A 17,550-nucleotide genomic window follows, 5' to 3' on the forward strand; every position below is an offset into this window, starting at 1 on the left:
AGAGGCCAGTCCACACATCTCGGAGGACTTTCCTAAGCACCACTTTTACTAATACTCTTCAAATTGATTAAAACTGACCGGAGTTTTGCTTGCAGGATCTGTTATTACAGAATGCTTTACTCCCTTTACTCCTGAAAGAAGCGAGTCAGAAGAAGATCGGGCCGGGAAGTGAAATGAGAGCCCCACATCCAACCCTCATCAGAAATAACCCAACAGGAGCACAGCGTTCATGCCCAAGTACAAGAGGGGATCTGAGTTTGTTCTTTTTCTTTTTATTTGGAAAGACAAAAGGAAGGTGCTAAGCGTGCCCCTGCTTTAAACAAAGTGCGTTTGTTGATCTCATCTTTCCCTCCTAGACCGACTTTAAGCCCTCCTTAACAAATTCAACAAATCCAGCTTATCGAGGCTCTGGATTTCAGTTTCTTTCTTCAGCCCGTCACTCTCTGACACATGGCCACACAGCTTATCACACCACATTATTTAGGTATCTCTTAGGACCCTCGATGCAATATTTCAGCTGCTATCATATCAGAAGATGACATACAGCTGGTTTTCTGCAATCTTCAGGATCTACTCAAAGGCGGATGCACGCTCGCATTAACAAGACATTTTTCTAGACTTCTGTAGAGCCGTGGTACAAAGGGACCTGAAGATTTACGCTAACACGGAGGTGGGCTGAAGAAGGAGAGGAGAAAACTCTGTTTTTATGCAAAGTTAGCACTCACGGAGATGCTGTCATTATGAAGTATCCTTTTGCCAGCACAACACCAGTGACAGCCTGAACATCCACGGTGTATAAAGTAACACGAGGGCTGCACAGCAGCTCTGAGCAGCAGGGAGGAGAGACCCAAAGTCAGCACTGTGTCCCCTTCACTGTCCCAGCTCATCCTCGGGCTCTGCAGCAGCCGAATGGCAGCGACGCATTGTCTGCATCCGATGACTCGGCTGGGCAATCAGCTCCTTCTGCTCTCATCTCAACTCCTTTATCAGGCACTGAAGTGGAAGCAGGAGCTGACAGCTACCTCCGTGGTTATTTGAACGTGGCAGAGAAATCTGACAAACACTATTTGCCGAATTAAGTGCAGTCTAAATTAACAAAGAATTGGGATCCTTTCACAACAGCTGGGGACTGGGGAAGTTTTCAGACATTTCGCAGGTAGTTGGAGTCAGATTACCCCGTTTGTTATTTAGAGGGTCAGTGTCACTTCTAACACCTCCAGTTTTATTTTCATGCCTAAGTATAAACGGAAATTATTTCCTTCTATCCACAGAATGGGGCTGTCCCCTCGCTCCCAAACTCCAACTCGTTTTAGAAGCACACTATTTACCCAACTCAGCCCACGATTTCCAAAGTGTCACCGCTGACTCCTCCCAAAATCTTCACCTCAGCTCTACGGGAGACGACCCCAAGAAACTTGTGATAGTTGTAACGAGGTGGTGTTCCTTTTAGGATGGAAAGAAACTTCCTTCCTGAATATTAAATCAGGCTTTAAGTTTAGCCAACCTCCTACGTCCGCTCTAATGAACTGGAAGCAAGTCAACAAAAAGACGGTTAAGTGTCTTATTACAGCATTTTCGTTCCAGACCTACTTACACACTAGAAGGAGCAAGCAAGCTCTTGTACCACAGAAACAGGACAAGGCAAAGAGCAAGCCATAAAAAAAATAAAAAGCAAGAGAAGGGAGGATTGGGATGGAAGAGCAAAGCTACGCTAAGCGTCACCCTGACCTAAGCGATCTGATTTCAATCCCGAAGAGCACAGCTGCTCCCGTTCACCACCAAGATGCAAAATCTTTGCCCTAAGCAGCAGGGAAAACCTGAAAGGCTCCAGAAGTTCTGTAAATCCATTCAGACAACTGAGACCTGTGGCAAACCCCAGTCACACAGCTAATTCTCCGTAGCACCCGTTTCCATTCAAACGGGCAGCGCTGATCTCAGAGACAAATGTCTCTTGGTACTCAACTCCACGGACATTTGTTTTCCACAACTTGAGCCCCAGTACAAAAGAGCTCACTAGAGTTCATTTTCCAGAACAAAGTTAAATTTACCAATTCATTAAAAGCCCTTTGCACACAGAAATCCAAGGAGGCCCAGCGCACATTTAGCAGTCTGATAAGGCACCTCCAGCACACCTTCCTAATTTGCTAAAGACACTTTCTTGCCATGGACATGAATGGCAAAACTTACACAAGCTCTGAAAAGAAAACAACACAGAGAGACATCACGTGAACTCTTCTGGAGGGGAATTAAGTTGGTTTCACCCAGGCAGAAAGCACCCACCATCAAGCAGAGGGGTAGCAGGCCAGAAAAGGAGCCCATGCATTATCAGCTTCTCCCGTTCCAAAGCAACACAACAGGAAAGCTGTCCAGAAAGAAGTTATGGGTGAGTCTGCCTGGAGACGGACCTTCCTGCAACATTTAGGGAGGGAAAGAGGAGGACACGGCTAAATTGCAGAGCTAGAGATCCAGCCTCTGACTGCGCTACCTTACGCGGCTTTCCTCATTTTAAGCTATGCCATAGTTCTTCATACATAAAATAGGAATAAATGTGGCACTGCAGGTTTCTACCCACTTGTGTCTGGCTGAAAGCTCCATCTGTATTTGAATATTTCAACATTTTGCAAATCTGTTTCATTCCCCCCCTCCCGGAATAAAGGGTGGCTGAACAGACTCACCGGACAAGCAAATTCCCATGGCCACCTACCACACGGGGTTGGTAAGGCCAAACCCCAGAGTTCAGGGCTCTGAAACACCCCAGGTGTCCAACGCTCCCAATTCTCCTACCACACAGCACCACGATGGAGCAGGACACAGCCACACTCACGGTAAAAGCGAGGTGCAGCTGTCGGAGGCCACCTCATCTCAGCACGCAGAGCTCCATCTTGTCCAGAGCAGCTGCTTGCCTTAATAAGAGCTGCGTGTCGGGGCCTGTAGTTTCTCCAAGCCACGTTTTAAGAAGCACATAGGCTCTTCCTTGCCTCTGCAGAATAACTGAATTTGTTGAAAAGCGTGTATAACGCAACATAAAGGAATGCCAGAATAATCCAAGTAATCTGAGGTTCGGAGCTCATTGACGGAAGGGATCATCTCAGGTTAAGTTAACCCATGACCAGTAAGGAAAACACAGTGCTCCACCAGCCATCCTCACCTCCAAAACTGAGAGCTGGAGCTCTCAGCTCAGCCACGGACATCGCTGCTGCTCTGAGATGGGCCAGCCCCTGGTGCAACCATTTGCTAATACCTCCAGGAGCATCTCCAGCCACAGGCTTGCAGTCGACGCTCACAGCACACCTCGCACTGTGCCAGCATTAGCCCCAGCATCGTCTCGTTAGGAGCTACCTAGCACCCCTTAAGCTCTGTCCGTCCCTCCCGACCTCACCCCACTATTTTATAGGAGGGATCTGACACGAGGCAGGGTAGCAAGGCTCCGCTTTGCTAATAGGAAGAAGAAAAAGTTACTTCCCTTCTTATTACAGCAGCTGACAAATTTGGATGCTATTTTTGTGGGCTTTATTGAGCCTTCTCTTATTTTAGCCTTAAAATTCAGCCTTCAAGACTCCACTTTGGTTCCACGGAACCAAAAATATTTAAAATTGCAGTAATGACAAGTTACCATCTGCATTCACCAAGGATGCACTCGGTAACTTCGTAGCAAACAACAACCAATCTCCAGTATTTATACCCAAATGATCTATTTGCATCCCGAAAGCAGAGCTGCTGTCATGCCTATGTTGGCGAGAGGAGAAGAGGCTGGGGGAGATGAGAAGACTACGTAGGCAAGAAACGCAGAGCTGCAGCCAAGTCAGCTCCCAGACAGCAGCAAAGACACTGCGAGAGCCCTCAGTGAGCCAGCTCTATCACGATTCAGGTACCTTAAACTCAGCAAGCCCAGCACAAATCCCAGCCCTGCAGTGGCCCAAGGTCATTGTCGTTGGAAAAAAATAAAATTAAAAAAAAATCCACCAGCCCTACGTAGCTGATTATAGCAGTTGGGAGGCCTGGGTCTACCACCCTACGCTCGCTTCTGTCCTTGGGCTTCTACACGCCACAAAATCCAGCTTCTTTTAAAGCCAAACGAACACCGTGGGGAGTTGCTGAGCGAGTTCGAAAGAGCGTGCTGGCAGCTGGGGAGAAGATACAAAAATTCAGAGCTGTGCCAATGCCATGGGGGGAGGAGGAACAACCAACGTTGCACAGTCTCTTCCCTGGTTTCAGGAACAGGTATAACAAGAAACTGCAAGACAACTCATATGAGAAAAGGAAGAGGAGGCATGACTGTACCTTGACAGCAGTGACAACTCCGAGCAGTTTATTGCCATTTGCAGAGCGATCAGATTTAAAGCTCCCATTAACACGCGCTCACCATCCACTGCAGGCATCGCTGGTACTTTGACACGATGCGCTTCCAATACTCCGCGCTCATCATTAAAGCCGGTAAATCTACACCCTGAAGCTCAGCAGCAAATTATATCACGATCTCCTGATACAATATGCCTAATGAGTTATTCTCCTGAGCGCCCGGACTACAGATTTAGGGCCTTGCTCCGGAGAAGAGAAGGGAGGCGAGGGTTAAGGGCCGAACACAGTTGAAAGCCAACGAGGAACACTCGATTGCTTTGGGATATTTCACAGAACACTAATCACTTCATCTGATTTTAATTCCTGACACCAAATCAGCATATAGCTTTTCAAAGGAAATCTTGTCCTAGATTGCAAAGTAATCAATCACAATTAACGTGGAAGCAAGCTTTTGCAACGCTGCCATGCCTCGTGAACCAAACAGGAAGGCCGACGAAAGCATCTCGGAAATATTTTTGAAGTAGAGGCTGGGGAGACAATCCAGGAGAGCTCGCCAGCCACTTCTGTACGTCCACCAGTGGGTACTGGGAGACAAGCATCAGCCGAATGTTTTGCTTCTCCCGAGCATTACCCAAACAACTGCTTTTCAGACCATTTCTGTTACAAACTCCCACCAGATCCAGGCTCAGCACACTCACTACCTCCAAGTCTTTCCCCCACCAAACACGCCCCGTGCCAAGGGAGCCAAATTCTGCCCGGAGGCAACCAGAACTGACATTTCCAGTGAGATGATTTTTCATAAAACCAATGAAGAAAACCGTTCGGGGTGCAAGCCCGTGCCCAGAAATGAACTGTGATCCGGCAGTTAGGGCGCAGGGACAAGGAAAGCCCCTCTGAGAGGCAGAGAACTGCACTTCCTAGCCTCGCTGGTTATCATGAACTGAAAACTAGGAGATGCTTAAATGCTTCCTACGATAATACCGTCCAATTATCCCCACTCAATTTCAAAAAAAAAAAAGAGCCCAACTCTGTCAAACACAGCAGTTGCCCTGGATCCTTTTCAGGGACTCAGGAGCACTGCGATTACAAGCCCCCTACACAACAGTAACCAAATGAGTTTGTTTGAAAAAAAAAAAAAACTTGATGAAAAGCCCCCCAGGCAGCTCCCCCTGCCCCAAGGGCAGGCCAGCAGAGCTCCTCACACCGCGTGCAGCTAACGCACAACCAAGAGGCCGTTTCGGGAACACGTGACGGCGCTCAGGGAACTGGCCTTGAATGCAAAGCCTTTTCCGGGGTGAGCAATGCCAGCTACAAAGTCAGATCCTTAACTCAGGGAAACAAAAAAAAAAAAAAAAAAACAAGCTGCAACTAACACCAGCACTTCTACCATTTCAATGTATCTTCTGCGCAGAGGTATGAGCTTTTCTTCAAACCATTTCACAAGAAGTATGTTTGAGGAAAGACCACCTCTCGTCTAGCACCAGTTTAATTATTTACATACAGTTAATGAATACCAGATTCTCCTCCTAAACTTGTACAGGGTGCATAGTCCTGCAGTCATTTGGACTTTAAATCCATCATCAGACTGTTAAGAAGAACAAAACTCAAAACAAGACTACAGAAGAATCCCATCCAGAAAAGTACAGAGCGAGCCTGCTGGGCTCTGGGACCCTGGAAGAGGTTCAGGTGGTAAAAGCAGGACAGTTCAATCCTTTCAGCACAGCCCCCAGTGAGCACAGCAATCTGGAAATAAAGGGAGACATTTTGCAATTTAACTAGCAAGCTTTTCCTCGAGGAACTGGGGGACGGGGGGAAAAGTCACACATTTGTAACTGGTTATCGTGTAACTTTTGCCTCCGATCCCAATACCTAAACAGACCAGAATAAGCAAAGATACTCAGTTGAGAGGACTTGAGACAGATTGTTTTTGTCATGTCCAACGTTATGGATAGCAAAGCACCAAAACAGACTGAGGAACCTGCATTGCCTTCATTGCTGCCTGCCCTGTGCTTAGGTAGTGCTGATCCTGCCCTGGAGCAGGAGAACAAGCTAGATGACCTTCTGAATCCTGATCCAGCCCTCTGCCCGGTGAGAAAACCATCGTCACCCACAAAGACAACACAGGCAACAAGCCGACAGCGAAACGCGCAGGCACCACAGATCGCTCTGCACATTCCCCACCGAAACACATCAAAACCGGTGCCCTGAACCCAAAACAGAATGGCCGTTTCCAGCAGGTGCCCTGCCTCTTCTCCTTCTCAGACCACATCCACGCTGCTGCAAGCACTGCTCCGACATGGGCAGCGCTAAGCACAAAGCCCAGGGCCGGCAATCGGAGCGGCGTGACGCACCGGGCCGAGAGCATCCCAAATCTCAGCCCCTGCTGGGGCACGGCGGGACTCCCACCGCGATGTCTGGAGGTGTAGCTGCAGCTGTGGCCTGAGCTCAGGTTTTAAAGCATTCCTGCTCAGCTATTCACAGGCAGGCTGCCAGAGCAGTGCTGACATCAGAAGGGAAATGGTAATTTTCAGGGTTTCTCTTAGTCAAACCTGAATGAAATCTCACAAGTGAGTGCATGGGGGGGGGGGGGGGGGGGAAATACTTGTTTAACCCAGTAATTCTCCCCAGGGGAAATTCCAGAGTCCTCCGAACTTGAAGAATTTCTCTTTGAGAAGAGTCACAGAATCTCTCAGGATGGAAAGTGACGGCTACCTCAGGCCGTGGTCTGACATCAGCAACTGGCTGCTGCCACCGAAACACTCTCTCCTCCCGGTCACATGCCAGAAAAAAATGTGAAAGTGTAGCTCGGTCCCCTCTGGTTTGTCACAGGGCCAAAAACACCCGTGCTGACACAAAACACGGGGCCAGCCCACAGCAGAACAAGCAGCAGAGGTCTGCTCCGCACCGAGGGGACACTGCCTGTGTCAGGGCCTCCTGCAGCTTCTCCAAAAACTACTCCCCGTGTCTAAAAGGCAGTTTCTTGGGATAGTTCAGGCATATTATTAATTATCCAAGAGCAACAGGAAGTTACTCAAGCTTTAAAAAAAAATGAAAAAAGGAGAAAAAACATTAGTAGCAATTTAATATGTCCTTGAAAGAGGTTCAATTGCTATAGGTAACTCACAGAAACGGTGACATGCTGGTTATCGCATGAAATGCCAGTGACGGGAATGGAGCGGTAGCTTTTCAGGGTTATTTACACAAACTGATTTTTCATGGAAATTTCACAGGAATTAGCTCGCACGCTCTCCACCACCTCGCTCCCCCAGAAAGAAATTTCTTTACTGTGATTGTTTACGGAACAAAACGATCCCTTTCTTGACTTGCTCCTACCCACTTGTCCCCTTTCTCACCCTCAAAATAAGAAAGAAGATTAGAAATTAGATTCTAGCTACAGCTATCATTTTACCCTGAACATACAAAACATTATTTGCTGTGAAATTCGGAAGTAGCTTTTATTGAGTTTACCTGTCATTATGTAGTATCCTTTACATTTCACTACGGAAAGCTCAGGCCTACATTGTGTAAATACTTACTGAGCTGTGACTGCAACTCAGAAATACTCCAGGAAGAACACCATGGCAAACACGGTAATGCTCTTCTTGACGTACTCCAAAAAAAACCCTCAAAAACGCTCAAGTTGCATGACTGAACTGCTGAGTTATACGCTGAGAGTGCAGGTGCACAGAGGAGTAAGAACTGGGAACCCCTCCCTCATCCATATGTTAAAACGTATTATCACATCTGATTAAGACACTACAGGAACTGGTAAAATATGTACATGAGCTCAGCCCTGAGAGAAGCAGCTCCTCCTGTTCCAGCCCTGCTTCTTTCACTCTACGAGCCTCTGCGGACAGGCTGAGGTGCTGCTCCTCTAAGTGCATTAAAAGGGTCTTAAGGATGCATTCAGCTCAAGCCATGCACTGGGGGAAGAACCATGGCCTCACGCTTCGAGCACAGGATGAGCCTCACAAGACCCGTACTCCATCCTCAGCCCTGTCCCAGCCTCCGTGCCTCACCCTGGCAACTTCCCACATCGACATCTCGGCTGCTTCCACCGAAAAGCAGTCGCTGCAAGAGCGCGAGAGCTTACGTTCCTCCTCTACATACCAGGGCAAAACAAATGACTGCCTGAAGCCTACGGTTTCCACGGAATTTCAGCCTCAAGAAGAATAAGCGTACACTCAACCCAGCAGAGATGACATTTAACTTATGATTGGAATTTTACTGGAATCGGTTTATAAATACAGCACGGCCTTCCTGAGCCTGCAGAAAACACGCGAGGCCTCTCGGTAGGTGACCAACTTCACCGCTTTTCCAGCCACTAAAATGAAAAACAGAAAGTCACCATCGGCCTCCCGAATGGCACCCAGAACAGGTGGACGGCAGGGACCCAGACGGAACACGTCAGCTTTGGTCCAGCGTGCCAAAGAAAACTGCTTTTTTTTCCTCCAATCCCACCTGTCACTCACTTCAGGCTGGAGATTTATCGCTTTGGCTAACAGACATCCAGTATAGTTTTACCAGTGCGTGTGCATAACCTCCTAATAAATTAAAGGCTGAACTTCTGGAAATCAGCTCATGGCAGAAAAGAAAAAAAAAAAAAAAAAAAAACACTTTTGCAGGATTTCTCCCCAATAACCCTTTGTTTATGGACCCTTCCAGAAAAGAAAGCAGGTTGGCCCTAACAGCAACTTTAATGCCGCCAAGCTTATCTTTTTCATTCTCCCCCCTGCACTTACGCCTGCCTGCCTTCGGTTTCTGCTTTGCTGCTGCCCGAGAGTTTCAAACATTCTTGGCAGGAATTGGGCAACGGCATGCTGATGAGCTTTTCCCCAGAGCAATCCATCACACAGGAGTTGCAATTCAAAAAAGAAATCAAACTGACTAGACAAAGAATTTCAAATCCACCCGGTAAAAACTGGAAAGGGCATCCTTCTCTAGTATTTTAATTATGGAAGAGCACGGATTCAGATTTGTGGGGCAAAAACTGGATTTCCAAGCTGGTGGCGTTCCTTTGAAAAGAGCAGACAGAAAAATGGTGGAAAAGTCGCGTATGAGGTAACAGTAAGATAAAACGAACAGCTGCACTATTTAGCCTAATTTTAGACTCCAGTTTCTCTCCGAAGGAAAGCTGATGTGTTTTGCTTTGTTTTTTAAATAGGGTCTTCACGTTAAAACTTCTGTAAGATAATATCCAAAAACCAGTGTTCTCAAATAAGACTACACTAAAAAAAACGATGAACACAGCAAATTTAGGGGACCAGTAACACAGATATATAACAGCATTTGAGTCGCATGCTTCCCCTCAGTTTCTAGTACCACCTATGAACAGGGGAGAGGCTCTGCGTATCGGCTGAGCAGTCACATCAGGAAAGAGAAGTTTTAGCAGGTAGAACAACTTGAACTGGACTGATAGTTTTAGGAAATGAGCAGGCGTTCTCACCAAAAAAAAAAAAAAAAAGAAATATGACCCAAAAGTCAGATGTACAACCTTCCATAAAGCACGGCTCTGTCTTGCAACCACCACGGTGATTACAAGAGGCACCAGATGTAGAAACCCTCCCCTAGTACAGCTAATAAATAAGGATTGACAGAACATTTAATTTATACTTAGCAAAAGGCAGGTGCCAAGCATTACTAACCCCGTTTCACGGAGGGGAAAAAATAAAAAATCAAAAAGGACGGCACAATCACATTTGTCCAAAGTTTCATGGTAAACTAGCGGGGACAAGGGCAGGAAAACTAAGCTGCAGTTGAGCATCAGAACTGATGGTTAGTGTCCTGCGTCCTAGCTCACACATATCCTGCCCAAATAACACTAGTCACCGTAAAACCAAGCATCAGGACGACGTATTTCAGAAATCAAGGTGTTTAACAGAATCGGGCAACAACGCCTGGTCTACCTCAGGCTACTCTAAGAAGTAAGCCTGTAAGATCTTCAGCATCCACATCAGAATTAACTGCAGTGTTTCTTACAACAGAAGACAACCCCCACCTTTTTCTACTTCTTTTAACACAGAGAAAATCTGAAGTCGCCCATTCAGAGGTGAAGCCTGACCAGAAAAAGATGCAGCACCCCCGTTTTCATTGGAAAGCCCTCGTGCGTACTGCACCTCGCAAGCAATTCGAGGCCTCCTAACGTTACCATGCTAAGCAAGGAAAAACCCCGCGCTCCAAGCCAAGAGGAGCCAGGTCTCAATTGCAGATTCCAAGATATCACAGCTCATTGGCAGCACAGAGCCATTTGGTGCCAATTTAGTTTAAAAAACATATTTTCAACAACATTTTTCATGCCTCGCTTACCGCTAAAGTTGAGATCTAAGTCAACAAAACATAACTATTGTGTGGCAACGGGCCCAAGAGCGTTTTTTATTAGCATAGGATTTTTAAACTGACTTCACTGAACTTACAACAGCGGCCTGGAGACGACAGTGCACCTACAGGGAGGTTATCCAACGCGCCAATGGTTAATAAAATCCAAACACATCTCCCATTACAGGAGACATCATTTGCCGTAGTAAAGGCATGTGCCACGAGAAATGCCCACCTCTTACAGGGAGGGAAGTGCTTTCTCTTGAGCAGTTTCCTTTAGGTCCCAAGACGCTGGGAAAGCCAGCTTGTTATTAGGAACGGCTACACGCTCTGAGGGGAAGTGGAAACAAATGCATGACAGAGCTGTTAGTAAAATGGAAAAACTGAAAACTAAGATCCCAAGCCTGGTTCCTTACGAGTCATTCCCACAGAAAACCACAGATTTCTCATCCCACACTCTGTAAAAGCAGGCATTCTCATCTCTTGACCCTATTCCACATTTCCCAGCTGTAAAGGTCAGCTGAAACAGACGCAAAGCCCCTAAACCTCCATCCCAGTCCCTGCAAACACAGAGCACACCTATCTTACGGGGGGCTCCGGGAAGCACCACGGTCCTGGGGCCAGCCAGTGAGCAAAGGTCCGTGAGGGCTACAGACCATCCCTATCAAGTGATTGTGCTCTTAGTTTATTACAGGAAACAACTTTCACGCCAGAAATTACTTCGTCTTTCTTGATGAGCAGTGTGATGAAACTCCCCTTATGGCATCATTCATAAATCCTACCACGTGTGGAGAATTAAAGGCACTCCTCTTCGCTGCTCAGGACGGCTTCCCAGCCCCAAAACCTCAGGTTAATACCCCAAAAGCTCCTGAACGTAGGAACCCCATGCTCTTCCCACATCACCTTCTCCAGGTTTGCACCAAGAGACACCTCTCTTTGTAGTGGGTCAGATGAATTACGCTCGCCTCTCGCTCCCCTACAGTTCCTCAGAAGTTAGGGCTAAGTACCCACTCTGTTCTCCGCTGCACAAGACAAAGGAAAGACACGAGCTTTAAATCCTTCCAGCTGAGGGAATTTAACAGGCCACACACCTGAAGGAGGCTGTTATTTGGAATGGAGTTATATTATCATTATTAATTAACCGTTTCTTGTGAGCAGCTCAGAAGACAGGTGGAAGCTTTTCGCATCCTGCCAGATGAAAGGCCTTTTTCCTTTTTAACAGCAGAAAAAAGGAATTGTCAGTCTGAGTCCACTAATCCTTCATGCAAAAAGGATTTGGGGGGGGGTTGGTTTGGCTTTCAGGGTGGGAGAGTTGTTGGTTTACTTTTTATACGCTATTTGTATCATCTGAAGTTAAACTAATCCTCAGAACAGCTATTCATTAATAATTCCAATTAATGAGACTAGTTCCTCGGATATTGACATACGATGTATCAACAGCTCCCAGAATCACATCAGTTTCACTTTTCCGGGACAAAAACGCAATCCAAAGACATCTCCCATTGTACCAGAACAGACAGAAGTACGCTTTTGTCAGATACGCAGCCTACTAAAACCCCTGCTTTAAAAGTTCAGACATCATATTTTAGCAGACATTTCATCTAGATTTACATTTGTCAGGATACAGAAAGCCCCTTCAAATAACCCCCCGACCATCTGTGACATTTGTCCGAGGTTCCTCTATGCCTGTATCCCAGGTATGCATGAACGTAATCCCGAGGACCCGAAATCTCCGCTCAGCACAGCCGAAAGCTCACCACCCGCTGCCATCGGGCAGGTCGATGACCACAGAGATAAGAGCCACTCTCTCAGACAGCAGCGTTCCCGTCCGACAGAAAGGACGGGTGAGTAACTCAAGATGCTGAAGGAGGCTGCCTTCAGCAATCAAGGAACAAAAATTAAGCAGTTTTCAGATTGACACCAGAGAAGCACTGAGTAAGAAGGGAAACTCTGGAGGCTGCATGTCACGCTACGTCAAGTGTCTCTGACCCAGGGCCTGAAGTTAGAGAAAAGTACACAGAAAGAAAAAGGGAAGTCTGTCAGTCCTGCACGAGGCCACGACAGGCCTTGGGGATGCACATCTAAACACAGAGAGTAACCTCTTTTTAATCAAAGCTTCCAGATACCAGCATCTCCTTTCCCTGTATCTACAATATCTGACGTATGTACTGTACTGCTTTCTCCTCTGCCCTTTTTCTGGCCCTCCATATTTCCAGCAAGCAGGAAATTCTACGCATACAGCAATAATTTTAATTTTCAGGCTTGTTTTTCCTATTTGTATTCCTCTGCGAAACAAGGAGTTGGGACACTGTGGAGTCTGACCACAGCAAGGACTTGCATGTCCATCATATCTCCCTCTAAATGAAAGTGAGGGTCAGGCAGTGTCAGTGCTTTCCCAAAGAAAGTCAAAATGTGCCCTGATAGGTACGGTTAGAGCCCTCGGCCTGTCCTCTGGTAAAGCTCCCAACAGAATGTAAATTGGTAATTGACCATTTCCAGTGCTTCCACCCCAAGTTTGGTTTTGATTGCTTTGTTGGGTGTGTTTTTCTTTTTTTTGTCCATTTTTTTCATTATTAAGGCTGCGATACACCCCAGAAACCCCCCACATCTCCATCTCAAAGCACCCTAACAGCCCCAGTTTTGAAAAGGGCCAAAATCAGCCAGGAACAAAACGCATCCTCAGACCCATCAAAGAAATCATTTATAACCAAAGGGAAAGTCGCATAACCAAAACAAACAGCAAGCCCATTGTGCGGAGAAGCCCTGCCACTGTTCTGACAACACAGACTCTTATTCCAGGCCGCAATCAAACATCACAAGCAAAATAAACCCAAGGTACAAACAAAAATGCCATCGCCTCCTCTTTTGTTTCAGGCACAATGCGACGAGGCCGGGCTGGCCGGGATGGATGCGGGGCTGCCACCCGAGCTCCTCAAGGTCACGGCCAATTTCTGCTGGGGGGTTGGTAAAGGAGGGAGGGGGGGGGGGGGGGGGATGAGGATGAGGAGGCGGCAAGCGGCAGGGCCGCTTTGGGTCGGGGCTGGCAGAAAAGGCGAGTGTAAAAGTTTATGAGCTCATCAGGATTGTTGTACCATTACATCAGAGGCAATTATAAATGGCCAAGAGCAGGAGATGGGGAGCCAATCAGATCACAGATAGGATGTCAACCTAAGACCAACTGTCTCCTGGCTTTGACAGAAGGATTTTACCTCCATAATTCAAATCCCAAACCAAAGCGATCTGCGCTTTACTACTCCCATCGCCGAGCTGCTCACCGCCTCTCCCCGCCGCCCGCCCAACCTCCGGGCCTCCCGCGGGGGGAAACGCGGCCCCGACGAACCGGGCCGAGCCCCGGCGACCCCGGAGGGCCCTCGGCGACCCCCGACACGAGGGGCTCGGCCCCCCCCCGGGGAAGGGAACCGGGGCCTCGGGGCCCGGCCGGCGGCGGAGGCGCTGCCGTGGCCCCGCCGTTGTCCCCACGCGGGCCGCCCGCGAGCCCCGACCCCGGTTGCGGCCGCCGCCGCCGGGCCGAGCCCTACCGGGGGGGGGCGACCGCCGGACCCCCTCCCACCGGGAGCCCCCCGGAGCCTCCCCCCCCGAGGCAGCCCGCGGGACGGCGGCGGTTCCCCGGGAGCCTCGCACAAAGGCTGGGGAGGGAGGAAGGGAAGGCAGCGAGGCAGCCATTTTAGAGCGAGCCAGCAAAGCACAGACAATGGCAGCTCCCCAGCAGCGCCGGCCCGCCGGGGGGGGACCCGCGGGACAAGCAGCTGCCCCCCAACACCCCGGGACCCCCCTCCCCAGCCGCCCCCCGGCCCCTCGGGGTCCCCCAGCGTCCCCCCCCACCCCCCAATCGCCCCCCTGCACCCCCCGCACCCTCCACGCCGGCCCCGCCGTTACCTGCTGGCTCCTGCCGAGGCTCTGCCCGCTGCCGCTGCTGCTCCCGGGGCTCATGGGCGCATGGTGGCTCCTCGGGGGGGCTCCTCCGGCCGCGGCCCAGCCCTGGCTGTTGCCCCCGCCGTACTGCGAGACCATATCCGCGGCTGCCGGGCCCTTGGCTGCTGCTGCTGCTGCGGCCGCTGCTGCTGCTCCCCCGTCCTGCGGCCCGCCGCTATAGTCGCCCCCGGGGTACCCCTGGTAGCCGCGGGCGGAGCTGGGGGAGGTGAGGAGCTGGTTGAGGGTGGGGGTGGCGGTGGGCTGCGGGGTGGCGCCCCCTCCTCCTGCTCCGCCGCCGGCCGCCGAGGGCCCCATGACCCCGAAGCGCTGCTGCTGGAAGGCGGCGGCGGCGGGGGACTTAGCCCCGGCGGAGCTCTGAGCGCTGCCCCGGGGGGAGCTCAGGGCGTAGGCCTGGGGGGGAGGCGGGTAGGAAGCGGCGCTGCGGCCGGCCGCGTAGTAGGAGTTGTACTGGTGGTTGGCGAAGCCGTGCTCGGCGCCGCCGTGCGAGTTCTGGGGAGGGGGCGGCCCCGCGGGGGCTCCGGTCGGCCCCGGGTAGGGCTGCTCCAGGCCCCCGCTCTGCAGCGCTGCCATGCCAGGGCTTTGTTGTCCGCCATGTTGGTGGAAGGCAGCGGCGGCGGCGGCCGCAGCAGCGGCGGCGGCGGCGGCGGCCTGGGCGCCCCGGCCGTAGGGCTGCCCGAAGCCGTAGGCTGGCGGGGGCAAGGCGGCCGGGTGGGAAGGGGGAGGCTGCTGCTGCTGCTGCTGCGGCGGCTGCTGCTGCTGCTGCGGCGCCCCCACCCCGTCGCTGCTGCCGCCGCCGCCGCCGCCACCGGGCGGCTCCGGGAGGTTATTGTTCAGGGTGGCGGCGGCAGCGGCGGGCCTGGGGCCCGGGTTCCCGTTCGAGCTCTTCAGGTCGGCCTCGGCCCCTGCGCCCCCTCCGTTGCTCTCGGCCCCGTCCTGCAGCTCCTTCCCCGGGGGGCCCTCGCTCTCCGCCTGCTTCTCGCCGCCGCCGCCGCGCTCCGCCGCCGCCTCACCCCCCGCCTCCTCCGGGGGACAATCCCGCTGCTGCTGCTGCTGCTGCTGCGCCTCCGCTTTCTTCAGCTCGGCTGGAGCCGGGGCGCCCAGGCTGCTGGCGGCGGCGGGGGCGACCTGAGCAGCCATGATCCCCCCTCCCCACCCAGCCGCCCCCCGCCCCCCCCCCGGGCCGGTCCCGGTCCCGGTCCCGGTCCCGGTCCCCCCCCCCCCCCCCGGAGCTGCTCCCTGCCTGGCCGGCCGGCGTGAGGCCTCGCTGCTCTGCTGCTCCCCGCTCAGGCGGCGGCGGGCTCTTCAGGGCAGCGGGGGCTCATTCCCCCCCGGCCTGCTCGGCGAGGCGGGGAGGGCTCCGCTGGGCTGGGCTTCCCGGGGCCTGGCCCCGCTGTACCTCCTCGGTTGCAGCCGGCGGAGAAAGGGGAGGAGGAGGAGGAGGAGGAGGAGGTGGGGGGGGGGTGGAAGAAGAAGAAGGAGGAGGAGGAGGAGGAGGGGTGTTGGGGGGGGGGGGGGGGGGGGCAGACCCGGGACGTAGGGGGCTCGAGGAGCGGGAGGGAGGGAGGGGGGGGGGGCAGCGGCGGGCGAGGTGGGAGCCGTGCCCGGAGCCGGGCCGAGCGGCGGCGGCTGGGGCCGGGCTGGGGCGAGCAGCTCCCGGCTGGGGCGCGCCGAGCGGGGCTCACTCCGGCACGAGGCTCAGCGCTGCCATTTTACCCAGCGCCGCGGCCGCCTGCCAAACCCGGAGCGGAGCGCGGCGCGGCCCGGACGGGAGCCTCCTCCTCCTCCCTCCTCCCTCCTCCTCCTCCTCCCTCTCTCTCTCTCTCCTCGCTCTCTCTCTCTCTCTCTCTCTGCCCCCCCCCCCCCCCCCCCTCCCCTCCCATCACAAAGGAGGAGCGGGGCCGGCCCCGGCCGCTCGCGGCTCGGCGCGGCGGAGCTGCCGCTCGCAAAACCCGCGGTGGATTTCGCGGAGTTGAGAGCCGGGGAGGGGGGGTGGAAAGGGGTGCTGGGGAGGGAGGGGATGGAACGGGTCGGGATGAAGCGAGCGAGGGTGAAGCGAGCTGGGCTCAACCGGGCCGGGCTGAAATGGGCTGGGCCGAACCGGGTCGGGTTGAACCAAGCTGGGCTGATCCAGGCTGAAATGGGCTGAGCTGAACTGAACTGGGCTGAACTGGGCTAGGCAGAACCGAGAAGGGCTGATCCAGGCTGAACTGAACCGGGCCAGGCTGAACTGGGTTGAGCTGAACTGAACCAGGCTGAACTGGGACAGGCAGAACTGAGCTGGGCTGATTCAGGCTGAGCTGAACCGGGCCGGGCTGAACCGGGCCGGGCTGAGCTGAACTGGGCCAGGCTGAACCAAGCTGGGCTGATCCAGGCTGAAACGGGCTGAGCTGAACTGAACTGGGCTGAACCTGGCCAGGCTGAACCGAGCTGGGCTGATCTGGGCTGAACAGAACCGGGCCAGGATGAGCTGAACTCGGCTGGGCTGAACTGGGCCAGGCCGAGCCAAACTGGGCTGAAATGGGCTGATCTAAACCAGGCCCGGCTGAACCGAGCTGGGCTGATTTGGGCTGAACGGAACCGGGCCGGGCTGAAATGGGCTGAGCTGAACTGAACCCGGCTGGGCTGAGCTGGACCGGGCTGAGCTGGGCTGGGCTGAACCAAGCTGGGCTGAACCAGAACCAAGAAGCGAGCAAATTGCCTGGGGAGCCAGCGGAACCAGGGCAGGAGGAAGCCCCCCAGCCTCAGCTGGGCTTATCCCACTCCAGTTGGAGGCCCTGCTCAGGATGCAGCCCCCCTTGCCTTGCTAGGATGGTGAGGCCGTGGTTCCCACCATCAGGAGGCCACCAGCCCACCTCCCAGGGACAGCAGTGAGGGCACATGGCTGCGTTGCTCAACGCTGGCTCTGGATTTTCGGCAGGGAAGATGGCCCGTGGGTTAACGAAGCGCCTCTTCTTTGTCCCTAGAAATTCCATTTAGAATTAG

The 17,550-nt window shown here is 52.6% G+C and overlaps 1 protein-coding gene across 2 annotated transcripts in view; it reads right to left on the minus strand.

Annotated features, from left to right (window-relative positions):
- Window positions 1–15,705, minus strand: part of ARID1A (AT-rich interaction domain 1A) — a 60,691-nt gene extending 44,986 nt beyond the window's left edge. For both annotated transcript variants that reach the window (XM_032202179.1, XM_032202178.1), the window contains exon 1: window positions 14,512–15,705. In XM_032202179.1, coding sequence (XP_032058070.1) covers window positions 14,512–15,705 — 1,194 coding nt within the window. The remainder of the gene's footprint in view (window positions 1–14,511) is intronic.
- Window positions 15,706–17,550: the final 1,845 nt, after the last annotated feature.

Source organism: Aythya fuligula, chromosome 23, assembly GCF_009819795.1.
Source record: "Aythya fuligula isolate bAytFul2 chromosome 23, bAytFul2.pri, whole genome shotgun sequence".
Classification (NCBI taxonomy): Eukaryota; Metazoa; Chordata; class Aves; order Anseriformes; family Anatidae; genus Aythya; species Aythya fuligula.